Here is a 26,407-nt window from a genome sequence, read left to right on the forward strand (position 1 = left end):
GTTCGGTGTTCAGTGTTCGGTGCGGTGTTCGTTTTGCGCTGCCAACAAACAGTTGAGTGTCTTGAAACTATTTAATTAAATCAATAGGGTCAAGTGGTAAATATTTTGACCCGCGTCTGATTAGTGAAGAAAGCCCCCGGGGCACACAAAAGATCGCCTCCGGACCCGCATGCTCCATCCGATCCGATCTGGATGGACTCTCAGATCCGATCTGGAGACTTAACCGAGAGATCCCATCTTTCCATCTTCCCGTCTTCCAGGCAAACTGGGCTGTCGTCTGCCGTGCCACAAATTCATTCGCTTAATTGAATGAATGGCGTTTTAAACGGGAAATTAAGCGCATGACTTGAGATGACTCGACTCTGCCGGATAGTACCTCCACTTCCACAGATCTCCGGCTGTCCAGGAGTTCGGCTTCGACTTCGACTTCGACTTTGGGTTCGGGTTCGGGTTCAATTGTCAATTGAACGGAAGCAGCGTTTTCTCAACTTTGACTCGGCGGTTTCTTGGAAAGCTTTCGGTGCGTTCCGCTCTCGGTTTTCGATCCCGCTGATGTGAGCCACTTGTGTGGCACATTTGCCCAACAGCTAACAAGGTACTTCACAAGGTCGACTGCGGCGAGGGTTGGCCAAGGGGGAGGGGATTCACCCCCAACGAGAGGGCAAAGTTCAGCTGCCGTGACCAAAAAATGACTAAGAAAGTTGGTAAAAAATAAGGGTAATGTTGAGACTAAGAAATACTCAGTAATTCAAGGGGTTAAGTTGAGATTATTATGTACCCAGTATGTAGTCAGCAATAGATGTATTAAAAATTCCCTAAAATGTAATTCAGTTCTTAACATAAAGTACCCCTACACAGATAACTCTGGCTAGCATAACTTTGTAGCTTCTTGCTGTTGAAAAATGTGTTCCCATAATATGTTAAATGACCAGCTAAGGTTCCCACAATCCGCATATACCCCGCACTTATTTGGGTTAAGTACGCGCCACCGAAAAGAGAGTCAACAAGGCGACGCCGTTCGACCTGGATGTGAAAAGCAAATGGCTTTTGGCTGGGACGGCGTTGCGCCTCCGAGTTTGCGGCTGCCACGACTGCCACGACTGCCACGGTGGCAGACACTTAACTTCAATTGAAATCAGTCAATTGGAATCAATGAGTCCATTTCGTCTGTTTTCCAACACCGTAAAACGCACGGAGCCAACGTATTGAAACAATCGTTTTGTTTCTCACACACACAACTGCATACAAAGGGAAAAGATATAGAGGTTGGGCAGCCAGGATCGAGTTTATGCGCCTTTTTAAGTGCTCAAGTGTTTTGGCCTGCCAAATGCACCGAAAGCTTTCCCAGGAAATTACGGAAAAGGATATGGGATGCGGATTCACTTGGGCAGCTGCAAGTGCCTCCCGTTCCCAAAGTCACTTCCTTGCACAACCACAATTGTTTTGCCTATGAAAATATTATCCTTGCTCTTTGTTCGCCTCGTATTACCCGGGACTTATTGGCCAACTTCTGGCCAGCTGCCCAGATTAGGAACATTGGAACATTGGAAATCCGAGGTGTAGGCTTACTGATCCCTTGACCTTTTCTCCTGCAGATGTCCTAGATAGCTGTTGCTAAACATTCGAAGATGTTGGGCAACTGCCAGTTGCGATTTTTTGGCATAATCCCCAAGGAGTGAGTTATCCTCTAAATGGGAGAGCAGTTCATCGAATTAGGCCATTCAGTAAGTGATATTTTGCGGGAAAGGTTGCTGTGGTTGCAAAGAGAAAGATTATCAAGCGATCCAATTGTTGTCTAATATGTCTGGCCTCAATGAAAAAGCAGATCACAAGATCCTCAAGTGTTGGGTTAAGGTCTTACAAAGGGTAGAGGGTATTACGAGTTACTCATGGGTTAACAACGCGAAAGTGCCAATCATCATACAAAAGAAAAGGATACATTGAAGCAAAGTAAAGATAATACCCTCCTTTTATAACATTATATATTTAACATCTTGAAAAATTATTTAAGAAACTACTTAAAAAAAATGTAGATAATAAAAATCGAATTCATATAGAAACCTTTTATTGAAATGAACAGATAGGAATTCGTTTATCGCCACCGCAAAACTTAAATGCATGAAACGAGGGAGTATGAATGCCATTCCAATTTCAAGACTGGCTTAAACATCAAGTCACGCCCTCAAAAGCGACCACACCCCCAAGAGACAGCCCAACATCATGAGCAATGGAAAATGTATAAAACAAAAACACGACAAGATAAAACCACATAAAAAGCGGCAGCCGCCGAAGTCATGAATTACAATGCTTAAAGTCGCTCATTAGGAACTAAAAATTTGTAAACTTCAGCCGATAAAGATCTCCTCGAAAGCAGCGACAGTCAGACATGGCTAACGCGAACAATGGCCGCGGTAAAAATAGCGGCAGGCGAAGAAAGAGCGTGTGGAAATAATTTGGTTACAATTAAATAACAAAAGAATTTGTTTGGCAACTCTTGTGCGCTTTTTGGCCAACAACGTATGCCCATTATGGCCACCACCTGCTCCGCCCCCCGCCCCCCGCCCCTGGCGGCATTACAAAGTACTGTACTCCCCCCTATGGGCTCCTCCGACTCCATTGTCCAATTGTGAGGCTCAGCTCCAGCATTCAGCTGTCCCGCTCCAGATTAAGCCGCGACTATAATTAAGAGCGGAACGGTCAGCGCAGGACTGGAAATCGGGGAGCGGGCGACTGTTTACCATAACAATGAGCCGACTGTCGGGAAAACACCTTTGCTTGCACTGGAAAAAAAAGGTGGTAGGATGTCCAACTGAACTTATGAATACTGCCCAGAAGAAACTAAAAAGAATTCTATGATTTTATTGAGAGAGATTTTGATTGTATTTGAGATTTAAAGAGATATTAACTTAAAATAACATTAAATATATAATTTATTTTTTTTGTAAAATGAATTTATTCCCTGTGCATCTGGAAGAAAGAAAATTTTTGTCGCTGGCCTGGTCAGGTGTTAATGTCTGTGTTTACGGGCCGAGTGAATAGGGCCGACTCGGTATACGAGGTGTGCAATTATCGTCATTAGTCCCCCATCCGAAACCCCTTCCCCGTCCATCGTTCCCCCTCCTTCGATCCACCATTGTTCTTCTGACGCTCGCCGCTTTAGTTGCGGCTTGTTGTGTATCGATGTTGCATGCTATAATTTCGAAAATAATAAAATGATTTCTTCATGCCAGTCACAGTTGCGCTGCACACACATCATAATCATCGCGAGGACCCATCGCCCTCGTCATTATGCTGGCTCTGGCCACGATGATCATCGGTCTCGCCTCATCCAATTACTACAGTTTAGCCATGCCACAAGTCAAACAAAAGATCCCAGGCCTGTCAGACTCCCGTCAGAGGTTCTCCTCAGCTGGCTGCCTTTTAAAGGTTGCCCAAAATTGGGGTTGAGTGGGTAGCTCGCGGCGTTTGTCGGAGGACCGAGGTGTTAATAAGTGGGTTGGCTTTTCCAGAACCGTAATTTTTTAAGTATGTCAAGAAATGCATGGATATGCTTTCCTATTTTCATAATACTCTCTTGTATAAAAACTGGTAAATACCAACCTCTATGTATTAGTTGCAACACCACTTTCATTGGCAACTCCTACTCGTCTAATGGGCTAATCAAGAGCATTACAAAATCCACAACTAACTGGCGCCACATTCAATCTAAATCAGAGTTAGCGCGTCGCTCGGCGCTCTTTGCGACACAAAGTTTCTTGAACTTAGGCCCCAGACGAACAAACCCAGAGCCAGAGATCTGGCGAGTTAATTGAGTAAACTGCCTGTGACATCAGCGATAGTGAGCGCAATCGGCGGAATATAGGGATAATTCCGAGATTCCGAGATGTTTATACAGACAATAATCCGGCGCGCAAGGCGAATGAATTGAAGAAATGGGGAGTATGGATGGGGGGATGGGGGGAATGGGGAATGTCTGGGCCTCCTGAGAGAGTCTTACGTGGAAAAGAGACAAACAAATAAATTTACTTTGATTGAATAATGGCCGCATAATTGGCAACTTGAATGGAATTGAGTAGCAGGCAAAACGCAATTGGAAACTGTAACAACAAATGCAGTTCGCAGGAACACGAGTACTAACTAAGTGAATTGGATAATCTCATTCGCATTCCCAATCCCATTCGCTGAACAGCAGTCGTCTAAGATATTCGCATAGCCTCAATTGAAATGTGCAACTGAGAAACGTCAGGCGGCAATTGTCGTCTAGATGGATGCGAATATCACGCATACGCCCCGTTAAGCGTAAGGTGCAGTTGCAGTTGCCAGCCGCAGTTTGTTAACCCCTGGGCCACCGATGAATCACCTCCGATATTCTGGGCAAGTGAGTGAGCAAGTGGATCGGTCGAAAGATCGAACTGCAGTCAGGGTGCGCCAGACACCGACTAAGAATTATGAGTGGTTATTAAGCGCGGGCCAGAGAACTTCGTTTTAATTTCTTCTAATAAATGACACTTGGCTAGGAATCGCGCCTGGCGCCATTAAATGAGTCAGTACTCTGCAAAAATCTATGGCAGTGATATAGCTTATATCACATGATAATATTCCAATGAATTGCCGAGGATGATAATAAGTAACATGAGCAACATTAGCAGAAATCAGCAGAAATTGTTCATTTAAACACATCGAACTAGTATTATTTTTAGCAGGAAATGGGACAAGAAGGCATCGCGACTACTAAGCAAAAATCAAAGATAGTTGATTAATAAAACAATTTCATTTCCTTCTATGTAAATATTGTCGTGTGCGCAGGAATGTAATTTTAATTGTCACTTGACTGTGGCTTTCAGCGCAACTTTTACAACTGCAATAACTGCATATGCACACATACACATACATGAGTTTGTAGGTGCGTCTGTGAGTTATTAAGGACTTCCGGTTTGTCCGATTGCCGACAAGTTTGTCGCGACAACAGATTCATTTAGCGGCCACTGCAGTTCAATTTAACACCCGGCGGCACAAACAATTCCCAAGCTCCCCCGCAGATATTATTAATTTACGCATTTCTGTTTTTCAATTTTATTTCAATAGAATTTTAATTGGTTTCTGTTCTCGTCGCTTCGTTTGGTGTCTAAATATACAATAATATATAAATTAAATAGTGCTTAGTTCTTTGCCTGCAGCGCTTAAGTATCGATAATCATTAATCGAATTATACACATATATATCGTGGATATGTGACAACAAGTTACCAACTCAGAAACACTCGCGTGGAAAAATCTTTGCAGAGTTACTTTGAATCAGGTTTTCAGCGGACTGAATTCGCAGCAATAAAATGTATTTTTATAACATTTTCAAAGTGCTATAAATCAGCTTTGGATGGGTTTTCTTCTTAATGATGACGGAAAATAATTTAAAACGGAATAAATACTTGCAAGCTTGTTGCTTAACATATATCCTGCTGCTTGAACAAACAATTTTGTGTCAAAATCGAAGTAAATCAATGGAGTTTTCCTGACTCTGCAAAGGTTTCTCGTGAATCCGGTTAACCGAATATTCTTTGAGTTTCCCCCCTCTATTTCCCTCTATTTACAAGCGTCTAGCGCCTCAGTCGCGGCTATATCTATGTACAGTGAATACTTATGGCTAAGCAACTTCTCATCCCCATCCTGCCGAGAATGGGATCCTTCCCTCGGAAATCTTCAGCTGTTGCGGGAGACAACGGTGACGGGTTTGATGAGCGGCTGAGGCTGAGGCGAGGGGCCCGGCGACTCCCCCTCCGCCCCCCTGCAGGTGGGCGGGCGGCGAGAGGGGCGGCTGCCCCACCAGGTGGCCGTGGAGAGGCGGGGGCTGTGCCGCCGAAGCGGCTGCCACCGAGAGCTGCCGCTGGTGGGCGGCGAGGGCGGCGGCTGCCGCGTGCTGGTGCAACAGCTGCTGGTACTGCAATCGCTGGTAGAGTTCGCTGCTCGAGGGCGGGGCCACAAAGGGGGGCGGCGGACCGGGGGGCGCCGCCAGCCCCGGCAACCCCGCCCCCTGGTGCGGCGGCGGCTGCAGGGCCGGGTGTCCGCCCGGTCCGCCCTTGGGGGCGAAGGGGTTGTACCGCTGGTACATGCTGGCCAGCAGGCTGGGCGCCGAGGGCGGGTAGGTGAGGAACTGGCCGAACTGCGGGTAGGCGGCCAATCCCGGGAACATGGGTCCGATCAGGGACCGCTTGAAGGCCGCCAGGCGGGGAGCGCGAGGCCGCCGTCGTCCGCCGGCGCAGCTTGCCCGTGGAGCCGCCGATGAAGACGTCCTCGGCGGAGGGATCGAGCATCCAGTAGTTGCCCTTGCCGGGGTCGTCGTAGTGGCGCGGCACCTTCACGAAGCACTTGTTGAGGCTCAGGTTGTGCCGGATGGAGTTCTGCCAGCCCTGCTTGTTGTCCCGGTAGTACGGGTGGTTGGTCATGATGTACTCGTAGATCCCGTTCAGGGTGAGCCGCTTCTCCTGGCTCTGCCGGATGGCCATCATGATGAGGGCGTTGTAGCTGTACGGCGGCTTCTCGTTGCCCTTCTTGTCCTTCTCCGGCTTGCCTCCTCCCTCCCCGGACTTGCTCTCCGCGTCGCCATCGGTGGTCTCCCCATCGCACTCGACATCCTCCTCGGCAAACTCCTCATCTGCCTCCTCCGCGTCGCTCTCGTTGGGATTGGCGGCGGGCGCCGGCGACATGGAGGTCACGTCCAGGTCAGACTCGGGATCGCTCTCGGGATCCTGGTCCTCGGATCCCCAGGTGTTGGCGCCCAGGCTGTTGTTGTTGTGGTTGGGCGGGAACTTCGCCGGCGACTTCTTCTCCCCCTCCTCCTCCTCCTCCTGGTCGTCGTGGTGCTCCAGGGTCTCCGGCAGGATGGCGTTGATGGAGAAGCTGGACTTCAGGTGCGGCGTCCTGGCCATCTTCATCAGGTTGGTGAGGTTCAGCCCGACGGGATGGGGGCTCTGGAGCGGATGCGGATGCGTATGCGGATGGGTGGTGGGCGGCAGCGGGTGGTGGTGGTGGTGCTGGAAGTGGGGGCTGTGGGCGCTGATCTCGCTGGACTGCAAGCCTTCCTCGATCTTCACCATGTTGTCCGGGTCGGATGAATCAACAGCTCCACATTGCCTTGGATGCAGTGGCTTGTAAATATTGTGTTTTATTTATGCTTATATGTGTTTTCAGAGATTTGTAATACTTTTCGTTTCTAAAACCTCGTTATTTATTATTTAAACAGAGTCATATTCGTTTATGACTTTTGTGTTGATCTTATCTGCTTCTCAGTTTGGTTTATTTAACTTCGAGTTGATTTGTTTTCCGCTTTCCAATTCACTAGTTTTCAAATTGGCCCTTTCGTTCAGTTCTCTCGTTACGTTCAGTTTTACCGACGCTCGGCGATAATACTCGGCCCACAATAACACACGATTCCACGTCCGCTGCTCTGGGGCTTTCTGTGTAGACTAAAAACGAGAATTCCAATAATTCCCAATCGCAGTCGGTCCGGTTTTTTCGAGCAGGGTCTCTTGTAAGGTAACCTCGGGGGTGGTTCTCCAACCGACCAATCAGCGCTGTGGAACGAACGGTAGGTCGTCCCCTTCGCACTCACTGCCTTCGCAGGCTCTCTTTCCCGCTCAGATTTACTTTTCCCATTCGTTTTGCTAATTGCCGTCGACATGAAACACGAAAAACGCCGACGCTCCGCACACAAACATAAATACAAAGATCATAATATATATAAGGCTAGATGGTGTATGGTATGGGTCACCCTTTTCCGGATTGTGGGTTGCATTTTGATACGCTAGGTCTTTCGTATACTTATTATTCTTTTCCCTTGCTCTTTTATGTCGGCAGCTGCCGTCGATTCGATGTTGGTGTTAATGTATTTCTTGTTTTTACACACAGTTTCCATTATTAATTGTATCCCGGACCGTTGTTGTTGTTATCGTTTCAGTTGCCATTTGCCCCCGTTAATTTTTCGGCGAGTTTGCAAACTATGAACGACAAAAGGGGGTTGCGATACAGTTAGATTTGGACAGAGATTTGTGTGCTCAGATTTTGGATTCTTAAGCCCTTAGGGTATCGTTAAGATCATTCGTCTCAATGGCGGGATTTGTGGAAGGGAGCTTGTAATCATTTCAGTTATAGGTATTGGCAATGGTTATTTATAAATCAACGTTTCTTATCAGTAAACGGATAGTGATACAAACTCTCCCATAAAAAAAAGATGTACTCTTTACCCGATTTACTATTTAGGGAATAAAATGCATCTACTTATGACTATTTTTCAGTTGCCAAGCTTATAAAACAATCTGAATTCATTTCCAATACTAATTGGTAAAAGTTGAATACACAATTGATTGCTATAGTTTATCGAAGACCAACTTTTCAACTGGCGAGCAAATCAAAAGGATCTGACAATTAAATGTAATTTAGTGCAATCAATTTCCTCGAAAGAATTTTCCAGAACGCCTGCAAAAGTGGAATAGCAGCTGCTGGCATTCGCATGGGCCACCGAACACATGCCACATGACCCATCGCTACTATGTGGAGACCCCTCCCTAACCGAAGGGAACCGAACTCAAAGTCGAAATCATTGCTGTAATCATAATAATTGTTTTCACAAATTGGGGGCGTGCACTCGTCGGCCGTGCGATTGGATCCCAAAACACACACGACCACGGGCGAACCCCGCTAAAAGGAGCGGGGGAAAACGTGTTTTACCTGAACGAATCCCATAAAAAAGCCGAAGACCAAGACGACGACGCCATGTTTGTATCGGTATCTGGTTTTGGTGTATCTGTATCCCTGCGGCTGTGTGTGTGTGTGTGGTCTCCACACGAGTGTGCGGTTGTGTGAGCGTGGCCACAATTTATTGGATAACCGCGTGGAGACATGCGCTCTCTCCGCTGGAGAGTGGGGAACTCTCCCCGAGAAGCAGTCCCCACTTTTCTGCTCTGCGGTCAATACAAAATGGCGCCCAACATTCTTCAATTGATTTCTCGTAGCCCCATTGTTTTTTCAGTATTTCAATTAAATTATTTACCATTGTATTTTCTGCCTTGGGTAATTGTTTTGGCTGCTTTGCATGCGACTGTGACGGGGTCTACAGACTAAATGGATGGGCAACTCGGACTAAATAATAGGGGATACTACAAACTGGTAATTATGGGTTTCCTTGGAAATTGTATGTTTGCTCTAAATGCATAATAGAGATGTTTGTTAGGGGAGAAGACACTTTCAAATATTTTATTGATTATGTTATTATACTATGATGTAGTATGCATATTGCTTTGAATTATTTATGAGGTATAAGGGTGGTGTACATAATTCATAAACAATTTATTATGTATAAATAAAATGTTGTATAGGATCAATCATACCATCTTCGTTTATTAGACAAATAGATTAAAAAAACCTGAGTAGTTGTTTGCGATTCATTCTACCGACTTCCCGCTTAAAAATTCAGAAGCAATATACGCGGCAAATCCTTTCGAGAGTATTCAAAATATCAACAACTCAAAACAAACAAACCGAGCAAAGAACCGACTTAGAACTTCCCGACAATCGGGAGTCCGGAAACTACAGAGCGTAATTACCCCGGACAAACAAAACCCATGAAAAACGAGCCTCGAAAAAACCAACTTGTCATTGATCAAAACGCCGAAAAGGAGTCGGATTCGGATTCCGCGCTAGCGAGCGGATTTACATCCCGGGGATTTATGGACACTCATTCGGAGCGGGGGCGAGAGTACTTTACTAATCGGCCAGATTTATAGCAGGCATTTAGTTTTGTTCCAGCCCGAAGACTCGATATTTTGGCAGAAATAGATCCGCGACGCTCAACCCTTTAGGAATTCGCTGGTGCTCAACCCGTTCGCGCCGTAAAGTTGCCACGCCCCCCGGAGGAACGCCTACGCGCAAGTCCTTCCGGGTATATGTGCCGTATTTTGATAGACTCAATGGCAGTTTAACCGCAGGATTAGCTTGTTTGTCCAACGGATCAGCGCGGTCCATGCAAACAAGGCCCTGAATCGCAGGACACTACCTGCGGACCGGGATCGTCTCCTGGGTTTCCGAAGGGGTTAAGGGTTGAGTTCGGGGCTTCCGCTGTTTATATGGTCTGTTTACATGGTGGGAATCCTGCGAGGTCCTACCTACGCCCGCACACCCACTCCGGCTACCGTTTCGAAAGAGTTAAGCAAGGATTAGATCGATCCTCGAAACTCGATCCTCGGAGCTCGCAGCTCGGAACGGGGACTAAGCTTAGCGCGTATTAATCTCATTTCGTGGACCTCAAGCTGAGTCCTCGCCGATGTCCTTGCTCCTCCCTAATCGCCGTCGCTTAGTCATGCAAATATTTTCAGTTTCGGAATTGGTCTTGATTAAGGAAAGGGTTAAACCGGCCGGAGACATCTGATTTCGTTTTAAGCGTTTTCAACAGTTGACAAAATATAATGCACTGAACCAAAAAATGGCTTTACCAAGTATTAAAAAATATAATAATATTTTTAAAAACCCATAAAATCTTTGCCACCTTAAATTTTTACAATTTTCTTTGTATTAGGTTTTTGTAATATGATAGAGATTTAGGATTACAGTTTCCAGCATAAAAAATCGTTTTCCTCTCGCTTTTCGTTGTGACCCGTTTTCAAGGGGATTTTTCCGCCGGGGAAAGGGATCTGGCAAATTGGCCAAATTTTGCCGGAATCACGTTCACGGGTCTTTGGACAGTTCCGGGACTCGGACACACTTGTTACTTTTGTTGTTGTTGCTGTTATCGTGTGCTCCGTTTTGCAAATAAACAGCCAAATGAGTGTCCTAGAGGTTGCCTTGAGTACGGCGAAGGGTGGAGAGGGGAGCGGGGGACCCTTTTGGGGGGTTGCTCCATGGACCAGTGGTCCGTGCTGCGAGAGCATATGGTTTGCAAAACAGCGGGGTGATGAGCCGGAAACCAGGATTAGAAAAAGGAAACTTTCAGCTTCGGTGGTTGTTAAGTGCGCTACAGAAGCGAAATCAATTGAAAGATTCTCTGGAGGAGATTATCTGAGGAGGGAGTGTGAGCATATGGTGGAGTGTTCGATGAAATCAGAGGATTGCTTGACCAAACACTGAGGATAAACACTGTTTGACAGGTTTCCAAACTCGTTTTAAATCTAGATCTTATCATTTCTGATGGCTCGCACTTGTAGTACTGATGTAAAATAAATTTTTGTTATAAGGAACAGATAATTTATATACCTGTTTTATTGCATCTAAAAACAGTAAACATATTTATACTTCAAAGCTGATGTAGCGCACCAAATCGGTCAGAAAGCCCAAAGCTCCCACCCTTTCCAGTGGCTAACACTTGATAATTGTTGACAATGTGTTATAAACTGATTTACACGCATTTAACGAAAAGAGAAACACTGCCAAAACTCACGCAGCGCCAACACCAACATCAAACAACATTAACAACCCACAAACGCTGACAAAAACGGGGCAACGTCAACGCGACACTCGTCAGCGACATCGTTAAGGGCAACCGGCGCACCAGCAGCACTACACAGAGAAAAACAAGAACTGATTACCAAAATTTAAAGTAATATAATAAGGATTTGTATATTTATTTAATTTATATAATTTAGTTAATATGAATTGGTAGATGGTTTCTTGCATATCAAGGGTACCCATGTACTACGGAATCGGAAGCTTTTCTCTCAGTGCAGCAGCGCGAAGAGCAACAGCAGCGACCGCTTAGACGTCGTCGTTAGCGCTGGTGGAAAGGTCAGTGGGAGGGGGTGGTGCGGCAGGGGGTGTGCGCGTGGGGGTGGGGAGGAGTCGCGTGTGCCACGCGAGGGTGGCGCACTCGCTCACTCACACATACGTGCGACATCAAGGGACCCGGACACGAACGCTATGTGGCATGGTGTTATGTGGCGTGGCACGATGTGGTGCCCTCTGATGTGTGTTAATGAACTGCGTAACAATTAACGGCAGCAACAACAAGCGTCAACAAGCGACCGCAGATCAAATAAATATAGCTATATTAAATAACCGAAGCTTTGAATACCCTTCAGTAAGTTTATCAAAATTAAAAGTTGTATTAACAAAATAATCTTGTTATATAAATTACATAATATTATTATGCCTTAAAATGATTCGTTTTGTCTAGTACCTCATCCTTTAGATCCATAAACTTTTTTTAAATCATATTCAAAATCATTATGCATCCACTATTGTGTTTTAAAATACCTATTTCGAATTTCAGCTTTAACAGTTTCCAATTTCTTTATTTTTGTTTTGAACAAAAGGAGTAAAAAGTATAAAAAGATTCGATTTTATTCGATTCAATATACCCCCATTCAAGGGTATAAGAAGTCAGTGGTCACGCGCAAGACTCGAACATTAGAGACCAAAAGTTGCGGGTACTTTCGCGGATTTATTGCTACACATGATCGGTCAGAAGTTGTTTGAAGGCCTGATTATGCTGGTGCTTCCTCAGCTTCCTCTGAGAGATCGGTCAGTTCAGTCGATCGGCTTCTGGGGAACCAGAGCTCCCTCCGCGATCTAAATCAATTTAATTGAGGTCCGAGCTGTGGCCCTTGGCCCGGCTTAATTTGTTGATTGTGTGCCGAGTTGCGTTGTGTTTAGACCATTAGCAGAGTGTATCAGTGTGAAATCTGAGGCAGAACGAGCGGGGATTCCATCAGCCGGATCTTCAGAGCAGTCGGGATGGGGAAGCAATTAGCTAGGAGAGTAGAGGGGGGTTGGATATTAAAATCAGTAGGATATGAAAACGGGTATTAAAAAACATCATGCATGAAACAGCTTTATTTTATAATAATTTGTTCCTAGGAAACTCCTAAAATTGCAAACTTTTCAATTTGTAATAGAGATAGAATAAACACAAATCCATTATTTATATGATTATTATGGTAAGAGGGGCAGCTTTACCATAATTTTGCACAATTTGTTTGAAAGACATCTGCACTTGCAATTAAACGTCGGTTCCGCTGTTCAAGTGCAGGATTGAAAAGTTCAGATGCCAACTTGTCATGCAATCTGACTTTCCTCCGCATCTCAGAATCTTCACCGCAGATGGACACCAACATCCAACATCCGAGTGCGGAGAAGCACCCGGGAGAACTTAACCCCAACCCGGAATGAACCCACTTCCGTTCGGTTCGATTCGTGGGGGGATTTCTTCGATTCAAGTAGTGTTAACTGGACGGGTCGAGTGTTCAAGTGCAATTCGTAATTACTCATTCATAATTTCTGCTTAATTGTGAGCGTATTCCCTCGTATTCTCAATTGAAAGAACTACGCATCGCACTAGGTCCATTCATACTCGTACATTTATTTATTTATTGCCCCTCCGAAGGGAGGAGAGCCGGCGGCGTAAATTAACTTAATTGAAATTCGGGTCAACAGAGAGGCCAAGATAATGAAAGAAACTAATTAAGGAGCACTACAGAACTGCCCACATATAAATGCAGTTGATTGTGGCTTTGCGCATTTGTCGCTCAAATATTTTCAAATATTTTCCCATTCGCTGTGTTTGTATTGCCATTATTTGATTACTGGGCGACTGGGTGACTGGGCGACTCGCGGCCCATGGGTTAACAATTATTGTATTAATAAATATTTGAATGCGCTGCCCTCATCTGAACCCATCAGCTTCTAGTCGCGGAGTGGAGTGGCCGGCCACATCAGTTTCAATTAAAAACACATTTTGTGGTCACTGTGTGGTCGCCACTCTGAGTGGTTCGAATGGTTCGCCGAGGGTTCTCCATGGGTTGGGTTCGATTAAGCCCGGGTTCTGCATAGTTCGGTTCGCATTATTGCTAGGTGACACACCCGATACTTGCGGGGCTTCTGTATATGGCTTTATGATTCCATTTCTGCCGATGGGGGCATGTTCTTCCAGTTGGAGATGATGGAGGGGGAGGTGGACCCTTGTGGTGGCTCATCACGCGAATCGTTGAGCCAATCGATATGGTCAATACTTTCCTTCAGCTGTCGTTCACTGCTTAGTGTCAGCTAACTGGGCTACCAAATGTTAAGGCTCTCATCGTTAGTCCAGACTGATCCAATTACAATGCTTTTGGAACCATACATAAATTAAGAACATTTCACACAGTTATCTAGAATATTAATATCAGTATGAAAATTGCAACCTATTGCGAATTAGCAAAAGCATAATAATTGTAATGTTATGAGCTCTTCTTATACATCCCCTTAGACACTTTTTCTGAAAAGATCTTAAAGCACATATGCTTTCAAACATTTAGTATTTCTGTCTTCAATACAGTCTCCATTTAACTCTATAAAATGTACAATGGAAAGAAGAACAACTGAAACCACGAGTGAAAAAACCACCGGTGATCTTAAGCCTTTGCACACACAAAGCGGCTGAGCAACTAACCGATTATGTATAAAATATTTATGAAATAGACCCGGCCGAGCACTAAGCCGATGGGTTTGAATCATTAGAGCCGAGAAGGAGCACCCAGGAGCAGTCTAAATGGACAAAAAGTGTAGCAAGCGGCACACGCATCCGTGGACCTGAATGTCCTAGATGTCCTGGGTTCTCTGTTATAGAATAGAAGTCCCGGAGCTGCATGCTGGGTAATCAGGACTCGGCATCTGCCTGAGCCTTTGCGTACACTTTCGCAGGACCCACGAGGTTGCTCTTTCGACACCGTAATCCCTGCACTTAACCCGGGTAATAAGATAAGTAAGGCAGATCCTGCTCCTGCTCCTGGTTCTGCTTGTTATCTTTGTAAATTGCATGTCGAGCACTTAAGCCAATAGAAGGAGACTTGGCCAGGACTTTCTTTTCAATTTCCCTCTGCCCGAGCGCGTGTTACTCGCTCAATTTCTCTGCCACTATTCCCATTCCCATTCCGATTCTATTCTATTCTAAAGTGATATAGTTAGGAACCCGGTCCCTCGGACTCGGACTGATTTAGCGACTTAGAGCTTAGAGCTAGTCCCGGGCTTAGGTAAGTGGATTTCCGAATTCAATCCGAATCCAGGGCACAGGCGATGTGTTAAGTATATAATGCGCTCATCCGATCTGTTTCAATAACAAACCGGGCCAACCTAAGCCGGGCAGACCAATAAAACAATGCGGCCGGCAAATTGTTCTATTCGCCTGATCTGCGGATCTGCGGATTGAGCACAACAGTTTCTCTATCTATATGGTATATAAGGGCATGGGCTATATGCAAAACATTTGAATCGATGGCTTAAGGCGTGGGCCAAAACCGATTTAACTCTTGCACCGACCTAAGCTGAGCATAAACCCCAAATATGTACATACACGATGTGGAATCGTGGATGGATTTCGGTTCGAGAAAGGCTTCTTTGGGAAATGCTGAAAAGAGCAGAGGGATGTGTGCTTATATTTAATAAACAATGCAGAAGCATTACAATAATAACATGTACTACAAATGGCAAGAGAAATTTGTTTGTTTCTTAACACCATCCTACATTCTTTACTCAAATAAAATCTCAAGATTTCGTAACCATCGATGTAGTAACCCTAACCTGATTCAAATAATACCTACAAAGTTATTGCACAACTTTCAGCCCAGCAGTTCCCCCACCGTTCTCATCCACATAATGCCCCCCGATCCCCAGCTGACACCTTATAAAACTGCCAGCTAATCGTTTCAATAACATGATTTACCAACACACACACAATAACTTACAATTATTGAATCGGAGAAAAATGGGCGCACAAAATATGATAATTGCTACCGATCGTCTCTCGCCGGAGATAAAATGGGGAAGGCGAACCGGGGGACTGTGGAGGGGGGAGATTAATCTAGTAACGATGATATTAATTATCATTTCGTTTACAAATCGCCTTTGGAAGAAAGAGCGAGAGAGGAGAGTGAAAAGCGCAGTATTTATGATACGGTCGGGGCTCGTTACTCGATTTTTCCCTGTCAATCGAATCGATTCGATGGTGGGAAGCCGGGGGGAAAACTTGTTGATGCTGATGATGCTCCCTTTTTCTCACATCTTTTACTCCAACGCGCACTTAAGCCACGCACACAAACACATGTCAAGTGATCAAAGAACCAGAAGCCGCCGCACCGAGTGAAATTTTCGAAAATGAAGACGTCCACTGAGAACTGAGAACCCGAAAGCAGAAAACACACTGTTTGAGAAATTTCTGAAACAACGCCCAAGTCGTCGGTGCGGTGCGGTGCCCTTTCTACTATTCCATATTCTTTCCACAATTTCCTTAACGTTCTCATCTTTCAAATTGAGGCCTAAGCAAGTCCCGAGTTTTACACTGGGAAAAATTAAGTGGGTTCTTGATAGTTAAGAAAAACGGAACCAAAAAGACGTTAGTTTAACCTTATGGTTCTTCTGATCCTAGTTGTTTCAAAGCAAGGAGCTTCTGCATTTATTTATAGTTATTAATTTTATTTCCTGAATTTGTTCTCTAATTTCTCCAGGGATTTCCCCCAGTGTAGCGCACATATTAGTTGAAAAATTGTATAACAAAAGTTAAGAAAAATGGCCTGCGACTGGGGAGCGAAGTGTGCTCGCTGGACAGAAAAGATCTAGACAATGGCCTGGCTGGGGGTTGAGGGGGCAGGGGGTAGGGATCGGATCGGCCAGGCTATGGGATATCGCATCGGTTCGGATCGTATCGGGATAGGATCGTACCTGCGGTGCCCGGCACATCCCGCACAGCTGGAGTTGTCACTGGGCATGTAAAGAGCCAAACAAAATCGAGTCAATGGGTGATGGCTCATTTCGAGCCTCATCCTCTCGCATTTTTCTGCCTTTTTCGGGAATCATTTTCATGTTTGCCGCCCGGGCTAGCAAACAACTAATTAAGTCATCAGGATGAAAGCCAGTCGGCAGAGGAAGCTGGGTAAATATTTACTGGATGTGACTGGGAACTGGGAACAGCAGCTGGCGGTCAACGAAAGAAGCTGCTGAGTTTTTAAAGAATAATAGTAAATCCGAAAAAGTGCTGTTCAAAATTGTTGAATTGTAACCCATTTTCAATGATAAATAAGAAATCAGTTTTGAATTTTGTTTTTAAATATATTGTTCATTTAATTATTTTTTTTTTTAGTTTTTTGATATTCAATCTTATCCTAAGATATATACAAAAACGGGTGGGCAAAGGCCCTCGGCTGGCAGGAATGGGCCTCACTTTAGGACCCGGAGCCTTGGGACTCAAGAGCTCCTCTTCCATGGCGCAGCCATCGACTTTCCAGGTCGACTCGTTGCAGAGGGCCCCGCGGAAGATGCGAAGTGGTCGAGAAATTGCTAAACTGCAGCATTTAGACGTCACGGGTTCCTCGCGGGGAATGGAGCGGGACGGCGGTGTCCTGGTTCCTCCTTGGTGTGTTGATCCAAAGCGCTGGGCTTGGTTGGGCGCCGGCCGCCCAGGAGCTTAGCTGGAGGGGAACTTGCCGAAGAACTGCATCCGCTGGAAGAGCTCGGCGTTCAGCTGCGGCGGGTAGCCCTGCATCTGGGCGGGATGCGGATGCGGATGCGGATGGGGGTGGTGGCCCTGCGGCGGCGGCGGCGGCGGAGCGGGAGCGGCCTGGTACTGCATCTGCTGGTAGGCGGCCTGGTAGGCGGCGGGGTTCATGCGCTGGTAGAGGGCGGCGGCAGCGGCGGCGGCGGCGAAGGGAACCGCCGGATAGCCGTAGCCCGGGGCGGGAGTGCCGTACGGAGAGGCGGCCATCATGGGCGAGAAGATGGCCTGGCGGTAGGCGGCCAGGCGGGTGCGACTCGCGCCGGGATTCTTGCGGCGCAGCTTGCCCGTGGTCTCGCCAATGAAGACCTCCTCGGCGGAGGGGTCCAGGATCCAGTAGTTGCCCTTGCCGGGGTCGTCGTAGCTGCGCGGGATCTTGGTGAAGCACTTGTTGAGGCTCAGGTTGTGCCGGATGGAGTTCTGCCAGCCGCGCTTGTTCGCCTTGAAGTAGGGGAACCGGTTGATCAGGTACTGGTAGATCCCGTTGAGGGTGAGCCGCTGCTCGGGGCTGTCCTGGATGGCCATCATGATGAGGGCGTTGTAGCTGTAGGGCGGCTTCTTGGTGTCGCCGCCCCCGCTCAGCTTCTGCTTCTTGCTGGGGTTGCCGTCCTCGCTCTCCTGGTCCTCGTCCAGCTGGTCCTCCAGCTCGTCGTCGAACTCCACGTCCAGCTTGTCGTTGTTCTGCGAGGAGAGGCTTTCGGCGGCACTGCTCATCGGGGTACTCGTCCGGCTGGGGCTGTCGAAGTCCTCCGAGGCGGAGAGCTCGCCATCGGAGTTCGAGTACGGGTGCACATACTGGTGATGGTGGTGTTGGAGGAGCACCGGCTCCGTCTTGATGGGTTGCGCCGGGCTGGGCTTCTTGGCCAGAATGGCGTCGATGGAGAAGTTGCTCTTGAATTCCATTTCACTTTTCACCATGTTCGTTCTGTTCTGTTATGTTTGGTATTTAACTATGATTTTTGATTCTCACACACGACTTGGGATCGCTGAGATGGTTGCGCTAAGAAAGTTGGCTTCGAACTGATTCTCTACAGCCCCGAATCGAGCTATTTATAGTGCAACCCCCGGGCGCTCGAACCAAGTCTACACAGAGAGAGCCCGCAGTGCGAAAGAGCGGGTGCGGCCGTAAGCACTGCGAGTGCGAGCGAGAGGGCCTGCTGCTGCGAGAGTAGGTAGGTAGGCAGTTAAACCCTCTTCACAAGGCTCCGCCCTCCATTTTGTGACCATTTTGTTCCACTCGCCTTCCACACTACGCTATTACGGTACACTCGGGCGTATGGAACCTTGTTTGGGAACTTGTGGATGTTTATTTGCAGTCTTTGCTGCTTCGGCGTCAAAATATCCATTACATCCAATCCAAACAGGGTCGATTTTGGGGTTGCTCGCCGTGCGTCCCGTTTGCACTCGCTGTTTTGACTATTAATTGCACTAACGAGCGGGAATAAAAACAAAAACATCCAGTCCGGAAAGCCGCAATTTAATCAGGATGTCTATAATTCATAATGCCATTCGATTGGGAGCCAAGAAGCGTTCGAAAAGTGGGCCATTTCTAATCACTTCAGTGGAGATGAAAATGAGCAGCCTAACAGATATAAACAGATTTAAATAAATATAAATATTTTTATATGACACAATAGGCAATCAATCACAGGTACCGGTAAATTAACAGATGTAGGTATACCAAATCGAATTATGTTAATATCATTTCACTCACTATCCTGGAACATTCTCTTAGGGATTTAGTATTTTATCCACTTATAATTTGACAACGGATTCTGCGAATTAGTTTTCCGACAGTCTGCGAGACTCCTTAAGACTCCTGCTCCTAATCCCGCCCAAACTAGTTCAAGGGTCGCCTTCGTGGTCCGGGGATTATCTGGACGAGATCCTGCCTGGGCTTACGGAACGATTTTCAACAGCTCAATGGAGCTCAGGACGCAGGACTCAGGTAATCCGAAGGGGTTAACCCTTCGGCGGCGGGATTTGTTCTAGTTTCGCGACAGATTTGCGAATTAGTTCTGGGCGCGCTTCGCCAGAATCAAAGTGGATCTCCAGCAATCCTTTTGGGGATTAATATATTTGGAAAACGTGTTCCTTCCAAATATTTGTACGAAGTAAGTTTCAAGTTGGCTCTGACAAAGTTAAGTTGTGTTTGGATAAGTACAGGATTTAGTAATAGGTTTAAAGGGAACTTGCCAAAATACAATATATAGATACTGAATATTTTCAAGGTGAAGTTCGGAATATAATATTATAAGATATTGGTATTGCAGAGTTGACATTTATCAGTAGTTCCCGACGACATGTGCAACTCATGTGGCAAACGGGAATGCATCCTTTGAGATCAAACCGTTGCCGACTTTACTTTGCTACCGAAACGGACTCTATGGAGGGGTTTTCGATTGGAATTGGGTTGGCAGTGGACCGGCACTGGACCCCGACTACAATAACAAGGAAGTACAAGTGGTTTTGTTTAATGTTTTATGGCATGTTTTGCTAGAACAATTGAACAAATACACGAGGACAGCGGATAGATCGGGCGAAAGTCAAGTAGACACAATGAAGACGTCAGCGCTGTGGGTTATTACAGATGGAAGGAGGGAAGGAGTGGTAGAGAGAGGGGGCGAATACTTGTCGGCGGCACTGTGCGTTTGATATCTTAGACAACTTGACAAAACAATCAAAGCAGCAACAACACATGTTCCAAATGACTGTCTATTAATTTGCTCCCTTCTCCCGTTTTGTTTTTTGCCCAAAACCAGAAAAATAAGTGAACAAAACAATGGTTGAAATGGTAAAAAAAAAGTAGGCAGCGCACTTTTAACGCAGTAGTCCAATTGCCGATGATAATGATGCACTCAGAGGAGTCGGCGAAGTTGAAAGCGAGCGAAAGAGACGGGGATAGCGGTGGAAGAAGAAAAAAGTAGGCGGTCAACAATTGTCGGGGCGGCAGGTTCAGTTACTATTCTTTCTTCTGCGGAGCGTTTCTTTCTTTCTAAGCGAGGGATAAACGAAGATTTGAACGCCTCGATTTTCTTTGCGGCTTCTCCTTTCCCTCTATCTCTTTCTCTTTCCCTCTTTTCTTTTTTTGGCCGAGACACTAATTGAGTTGGAAACTTGTGTAGTTTTTCTTTTTTGCAAGTCTCCGGAGGAGATGAAAGGCCTTCCGCCGACTTTGACTCCGACTTTTCCCCGGTGAGTGCATAATTTTGACAGCCGCGACAAAACTAATTGATTTGTGAATTCCCTAATCCCCATCGAAAATCCACAAATCCAGGGACACACACGTTGCAGATATGTATTTAAACATGGCAGGGTAAAATGGGTAATTAGATTATCAGGTCCCATTTGAAGGGGGTATTTGTGGGGTACTAGATCAATACTTATATTATCCTACATTTTTAGATACTTTAGGATTGGTTTTAAATCGCTGTAAATAAGATACCATTTCCCTTGACTTTGAATTTGACTTCGAGGTTCCTCCACTGGGAAGATAATGCTCCGGAGCGAATCAATCTGCGATTTGCGATCCTTGAACGCTCACCTTGGCCAAAATCGAGCGTGGAGCAGAGCAGACCGAGAGCATGTGGTCGCTGATTGGGTGATCAGGACGCGATCAGGACCCGCTGGCTCGCATTATGGTTTCATTGCCAAAACCACACTTAGGCGTTTCCTTGGCCAGCTTCACGCTTCGAGCGAGCGCTACGCCTGCCTCATTACGGCTAAAGGAAAAACTATGGAAAAACTATGGAAAAACTAAGGAAAACTGGGGAAGAATCAGGCAAACTGTGGAGTGCATAAGCGAATTCCAAGTAGACACCGTGGCCACAGACAATGTGCATGTAATTTTCAATTAACGCCACAAGATTTCCCTCCTCCAGGACTTTCGCCCGGTTTCGTTCCACCGTGGGTGAGCATTGAGTCTCATAATTGATCGTAATGTGCGATGTTCCCTTTGAGGTCCTGCTGTCAACAGGACTCGCTGCGCTGCGCTCCTCGGAGACTGTCACATGGGCATCACAGGGACATCAGCAGGATGTCCTTCTAAGCGGCATTTGTCGCGCTCAGCGAGTCGTCTCCCCGCCTCGCACTTTGCCTTTCAGCCATTCAGCCATTGTCCTGTCGACAGGACATTCGGGCCCGGCCGACAGGACGACTTTATGGCCCGAACAATGGCCATGATCGATCTACAGTTGCATGTCCGAAAAAGTCTGCCTGATTTCTGATTTTTTATGCATCCCGATCGCCGGGTCCTGTCGCTAATCAGGTCCTTTCCCTCGGGTTTTTCGGCATAAGTCTCCTCCGTTTATTGATAAGTCCGGTGTCAATCCCAGATTTTGAATGAATCCCGCTACTCAGCTTAGGTACTTGGCCGGACTTAAGTTTATACTGCCTTTACGATCTGGTTTCCCTTTTACGGCTGCCAAATCCACGCTCCCAGGTAGTGCGAAAATGCACAAGTTTATTGGCGGCTAGGTACACAAAAAATATTTAACACCTCGTTGTAAAAGAACCATAAATATATACCTTTGCAAAGGCAGTACTTTTTAACAATGAAAAGTAAAGTAAGGGGTTGAATAAACTAGGGAGTAGAATAATAAATTAATTTTTAAAACATTTCATGTTTCTTAAAGTTATAACAACAATTAACAACCCCTTAAACACTCTTAAATTTCATTTCTCTTGAAAGATATTGTCATAAATAAGATTGTCAGAAGTAATATTCCAGCGTTTAAAATCCTGGCTGTTAAGAGCCACCACCTCCAACTTTCCTCCTCCTCGAAGGCGGCCGAATGCGTTTCATTTCCCAACCATATGTGAGTCAAAGTTCCACTTAAGCGGAGTCGCCTCCCCCATGTGGCAGCAGCTGGAGAACCTCCTCTGACAACTTTATAGCCTAACGAGCTCGAAGGACCTCCGAGCGTACAGTCGACACCCGCTGTAATCGATCGGTTCCACATCGATCGGAGGCACATAAAAAATATTTCGCATCCTTCGTGGGCGACTGCGACACATTGATTAAGTTGTCCGTGCGGTTGGGATCGGCATTGCCAGACAGGATGCAGGGGAAGGATAGCGAAGGATATCGCCCGCTATACTAGATCGAGTCACAAAGGGCAACTGGTTGCCAGTTTTCCAGTTTTCCCAGTGCAGCTTGCCAGCCAGAACTAAGTTGATTCGTCACGCAGATTTCGATACATTAAATGCAATCATTTGACAACAGGACGAAAATATTTTCATCCATTGTGTCCTAACAACTGGCTTGCGATTGTGTGTGTGCGATGGTATCCTTACTATACCATATCTTACTACACCATTTGCAGGTTTCCACGGCAGTGGACTGCGGACTCCCCCCCAAAGCGAAGCAAATCGTGATGAGGATGAGGATCTATAGAGGATCTATAGAGGATCTGTAGAGGGATATATACCTCTCCCTTTTTGCCGGGCGTGTGAAATCGGGGAACAACGCCTGGGAGCTGGCGATAATTGCTCGTTAGTAGCTGCACCATGTCGGTTTTCGATTCCGACTCTTCTCTATTCTATTCCCCTAAAATTCGGATTAAGACGTCAGTATCAAGGGATGACTGTACCTTGTTTCAATATACTGATTAATTTTATTCTGTTATATTTTTACTTCTTAATCTGCCTTTTCGATTTGAGTTCCATTAACAGCTTATAAGTACTTGATGTTCGATCCAATCTCTTTGTTGATCCACATGTCTGCTGTACTTCTCACCTTTGGGATCATAATATATAATCCTATGGGTATCCCCACTGATCTTCCCATATCGATTACTATTTCCTCGAATGTCCATTAACCCGATTGTGCCAAATGTGACAAAATAATCCACGAAAAGTAGCCAAAAGAAGCCGACTTCTATTCCCTTTGATACAAATATATCACTGCATCATCACCGCCGTGATTTTCGTCTAATCCTGTGATTTTGTGCCTGCAACAAAGATGTGACAACATAATCAAGGCGATCGGCGAAGATCAGAGTGGCCGCACATATCCTTTGAGGAGGAGAGGGAGGAGCACCGGCCAGAAGGACCAAAAGGACACTCATTGTGTGCAACGTGCCGAAAGGTGGAAATAAGATGTCACCTGAAAAATGCAAGGAGCAGCCTTTCAAAGGAGCAGCCGTTCGGATCCCGACTTTGAAGCCATTGTTTTAGGAACATTTTATCACATTGTCATTGCGGGTAGACCAAAAATATATGTCTGCACATATATATAGAAAAAAACAGCCGCCGCCGCCAAGAAATGTCTCAATTATTCCTTGTTTTCGGCCTTTGGCTTTGACTTTTATTCTATTCGGCCGACTTTGAGCCACGCCCCTAGGAAAATATCGGGGAGAGGGAATGAGTGCACGTTGCCCGCAGCGGGAGTCCTTGATTTATGCCTCGGCGATCCTTGATCCTGGCCGGGGACGCAATCAAAGGAGGAATTCGAACAATATGTAATCACCACAAATGACGGCAGCGCGTGCAAAATGTTTGAGGAACATTCAAGCGAGGATCGCCCCAACCGCTCCGTAAAAAGGAAAGTAAACCAAACCAACACACAATTAAAACGTCAAAAGGAGACTCTCCTCTAAGCGGATCGCCTTTAATGGTCTTAAAAATCGATTCCTTTCTGGCCTTATTGAAATGAGCAGCCGTTGGGTTCTTTGTGTTTTGGCCTGGACGTGTTAACACAGCAATTAACTTTTACAAGGGCCGCTAAGGAGCAGGAATTTATGTTCGATTTATGCAGCAACAGGATGTGAGGGATCTAAAAGGAGATCCAACAGCTGGCAGATGCGGTGACCAGTGGTTGAGAAGGATCCCGATCCCGAGATGATCGGTTTACGGACATTTTGGAATGTGCTTCGCATTCAGGTGCGAAGATCAAAGGAAGTCAAGCAAAAAACCACCTTTCCTTTGAGAAGAGAAGGTAATATCTTGATAAATTTGAATAATATAATGCTCCGAATTAGTCAACTATTTATAGAGTTACAAACAAAAGAAGTAATTTATTCAAGAGCTTGCCATTAAGTTGATCATGTTTCCCTCTTCCAATTAAACTACTTCCTTCCGTGAAAGTGTGTCACTCCATTCATGGCTCACTTGGTCGTCTGTGGGACAACTTGCCCGGGTTGTAACCATAAAAAAGTCAGATCACACCTCGCTGACATAATGACAAGATGGGAAATGCGTTCGTCTCTTGCCGCGACGTCAATTCGATGACACTTTCTCATTAACACAAACAGGCGCAGGCGGTCAAAATTCGCTGACGTTTCGAGGCGCCTGCCTAACTCCGAGCTAATGTCTTCTGGATCGGGGGAAATCCGATACACCCGAGGAAAATAGGTATGCAAAGGTACACAGGGAAAAACAGATTGAGGTTGCTACTAAAATACAAATAATATATATTGCTAATATATATTGTAAATTACTGAAACAAACCACGTTTCATTTATAGTTTATCAGAATAGTAAATATTACTCAGTAGTATAGAAAACCCCATCATTTCTTCCAGTGTAGACAGGACTGGGGACGGGAAACACATGCGGCAAGTGAAGTGTTTAGGCGTGGACGTGGCAACATCGCGTACCGAAAAGGAAACAAAAAGTAGGCAGTGCCGTCGATGTGTTCAAAAGTCGGTTAATTACAAAAAAAGATGGAAACATCCACACATCGAAATGGAAAAGGAGACACACACTTGAGGCTGACTGACTCACTCGGATTTCATGCGGCAAGTCAAGGAAGGAATCGAGGCAGATCGAAGATGAACGTGCAACATCAAAGGCCGCCAGCGACTTGTATGTTTTCATAGCTTCAAATTGGAAAATGTCTTGGCATCGAAAATATTTGGTTATCATTGGGTAAATATGCGAGGGATAACAAGGAGGTGGGCCAAAGGGAAAGGGAAACATGTGGAGCCAAAGGGAGGAACTTGGGAACGTTCTTGGGTAAATACGAGGAATACAAGGAATAATTGCTCCTTGCACTTGGAAAAACATTTTAGATAAACCTGCAAAATAAGCGATTGATAGAAATATTAAATGATAGAAATACTAAATGAAATTGCAATGAATAAATGAACAGCATTTATAAGACGAATCCTCAGTGAATGTAGAATATCTAGAAGTGCCACAAGTCAAAGGTGTTTTTTGCCAAAGGACCAACTGGCAACTCAGGTGCTGTTTTGATTTTGGAAAGCGACTTGCCGCTGTCCTTCCATCCCGTTGCCCGCTGGCAGTTTCGGAAGGTTAGTGTTAAATGCCGGCGATTTGCACCAGCAGCGCACCGGAGGAGGCGCAAATCGGAAAGGGAATATAAATAGGAACCAGATTCAGGATAGGAGTCCGCAGTCAGGGGGGATCCACGCGGCAGGATGCGCCTGCCTGCGAGATGATGAGCCTCGAGTAGGAACCTCGAGATAAAGGACTCAAATACAGGACTCGAATGCACCCGCTGACTTTGACATCCCGACGACAGCAAGCAGGCCAAACTCAGCTGCTGCTGCTGTTGCTGTGGCTGTTGCTGCCTCGAGGTTCGTCCTTGGACTGGCAACAGAGTGTCCTTGAGCCGACGAGGCGATGGGATGTGGCCAACGTAAATGGCATATTTTGGCCTCTCCTGGTTAACCGTACGCATTTCTGCCAGAAACTTTGGGATCTACGCAAAATTGTGGCCATACAGCGACCTTCGGCTGGAGTCCTTCGGAGGTCCTGTCGCGATGTTTGGTCACAGTCACGATATGTTAACTAATCTCAAGTTTGGTGTTTAATATCCTCGGTTTTGGTTGACTTCGCAAGGTCGAATGGAATGTCCTTGACTAACAGATACATTTGGCTTGCTATTATTTTGTAAAATGAATATGTATTGGATATCATTTTTGAGGTATAAAAACTTATTTATT

General features: G+C 45.8%; 2 protein-coding genes and 1 long non-coding RNA gene across 3 annotated transcripts; 1 reads left to right on the plus strand and 2 right to left on the minus strand.

Moving 5' to 3' along the window:
- Positions 1 to 5,057: 5,057 nt before the first annotated feature.
- LOC108091577 (fork head domain transcription factor slp2) lies at positions 5,058 to 7,450 on the minus strand. Its single transcript, XM_017190854.2, is given in 3 exon segments — positions 5,058 to 5,774; positions 5,776 to 6,222; positions 6,224 to 7,450. Coding segments are annotated over 3 exon segments (1,392 nt in total). The 5' UTR covers positions 7,091 to 7,450; the 3' UTR covers positions 5,058 to 5,696.
- A 9,586-nt stretch (positions 7,451 to 17,036) lies between these two features.
- LOC108091427 (fork head domain transcription factor slp1) lies at positions 17,037 to 18,507 on the minus strand. Its single transcript, XM_017190617.2, has one exon. It carries the CDS (start codon positions 18,415 to 18,417, stop codon positions 17,413 to 17,415), a length of 1,005 nt encoding a protein of 334 aa, XP_017046106.1. The 5' UTR covers positions 18,418 to 18,507; the 3' UTR covers positions 17,037 to 17,412.
- Positions 18,508 to 19,674: 1,167 nt separating this feature from the next.
- Positions 19,675 to 20,032, plus strand: LOC108091437. Its single transcript, XR_001771392.1, has 2 exons — positions 19,675 to 19,730; positions 19,792 to 20,032. It is a non-coding gene; the product is annotated as an uncharacterized LOC108091437 (long non-coding RNA).
- Positions 20,033 to 26,407: the final 6,375 nt, after the last annotated feature.

This window comes from Drosophila ficusphila, unplaced genomic scaffold (assembly GCF_018152265.1).
Source record: "Drosophila ficusphila isolate 14025-0441.05 unplaced genomic scaffold, ASM1815226v1 contig_412, whole genome shotgun sequence".
In the NCBI taxonomy this organism is placed as follows: Eukaryota; Metazoa; Arthropoda; class Insecta; order Diptera; family Drosophilidae; genus Drosophila; species Drosophila ficusphila.

Bases quoted from the DNA above. Each gene is read 5' to 3' on its own strand.
- LOC108091427 (XM_017190617.2), bottom strand. From the start codon at position 18,417: ATGGTGAAAAGTGAAATGGAATTCAAGAGCAACTTCTCCATCGACGCC.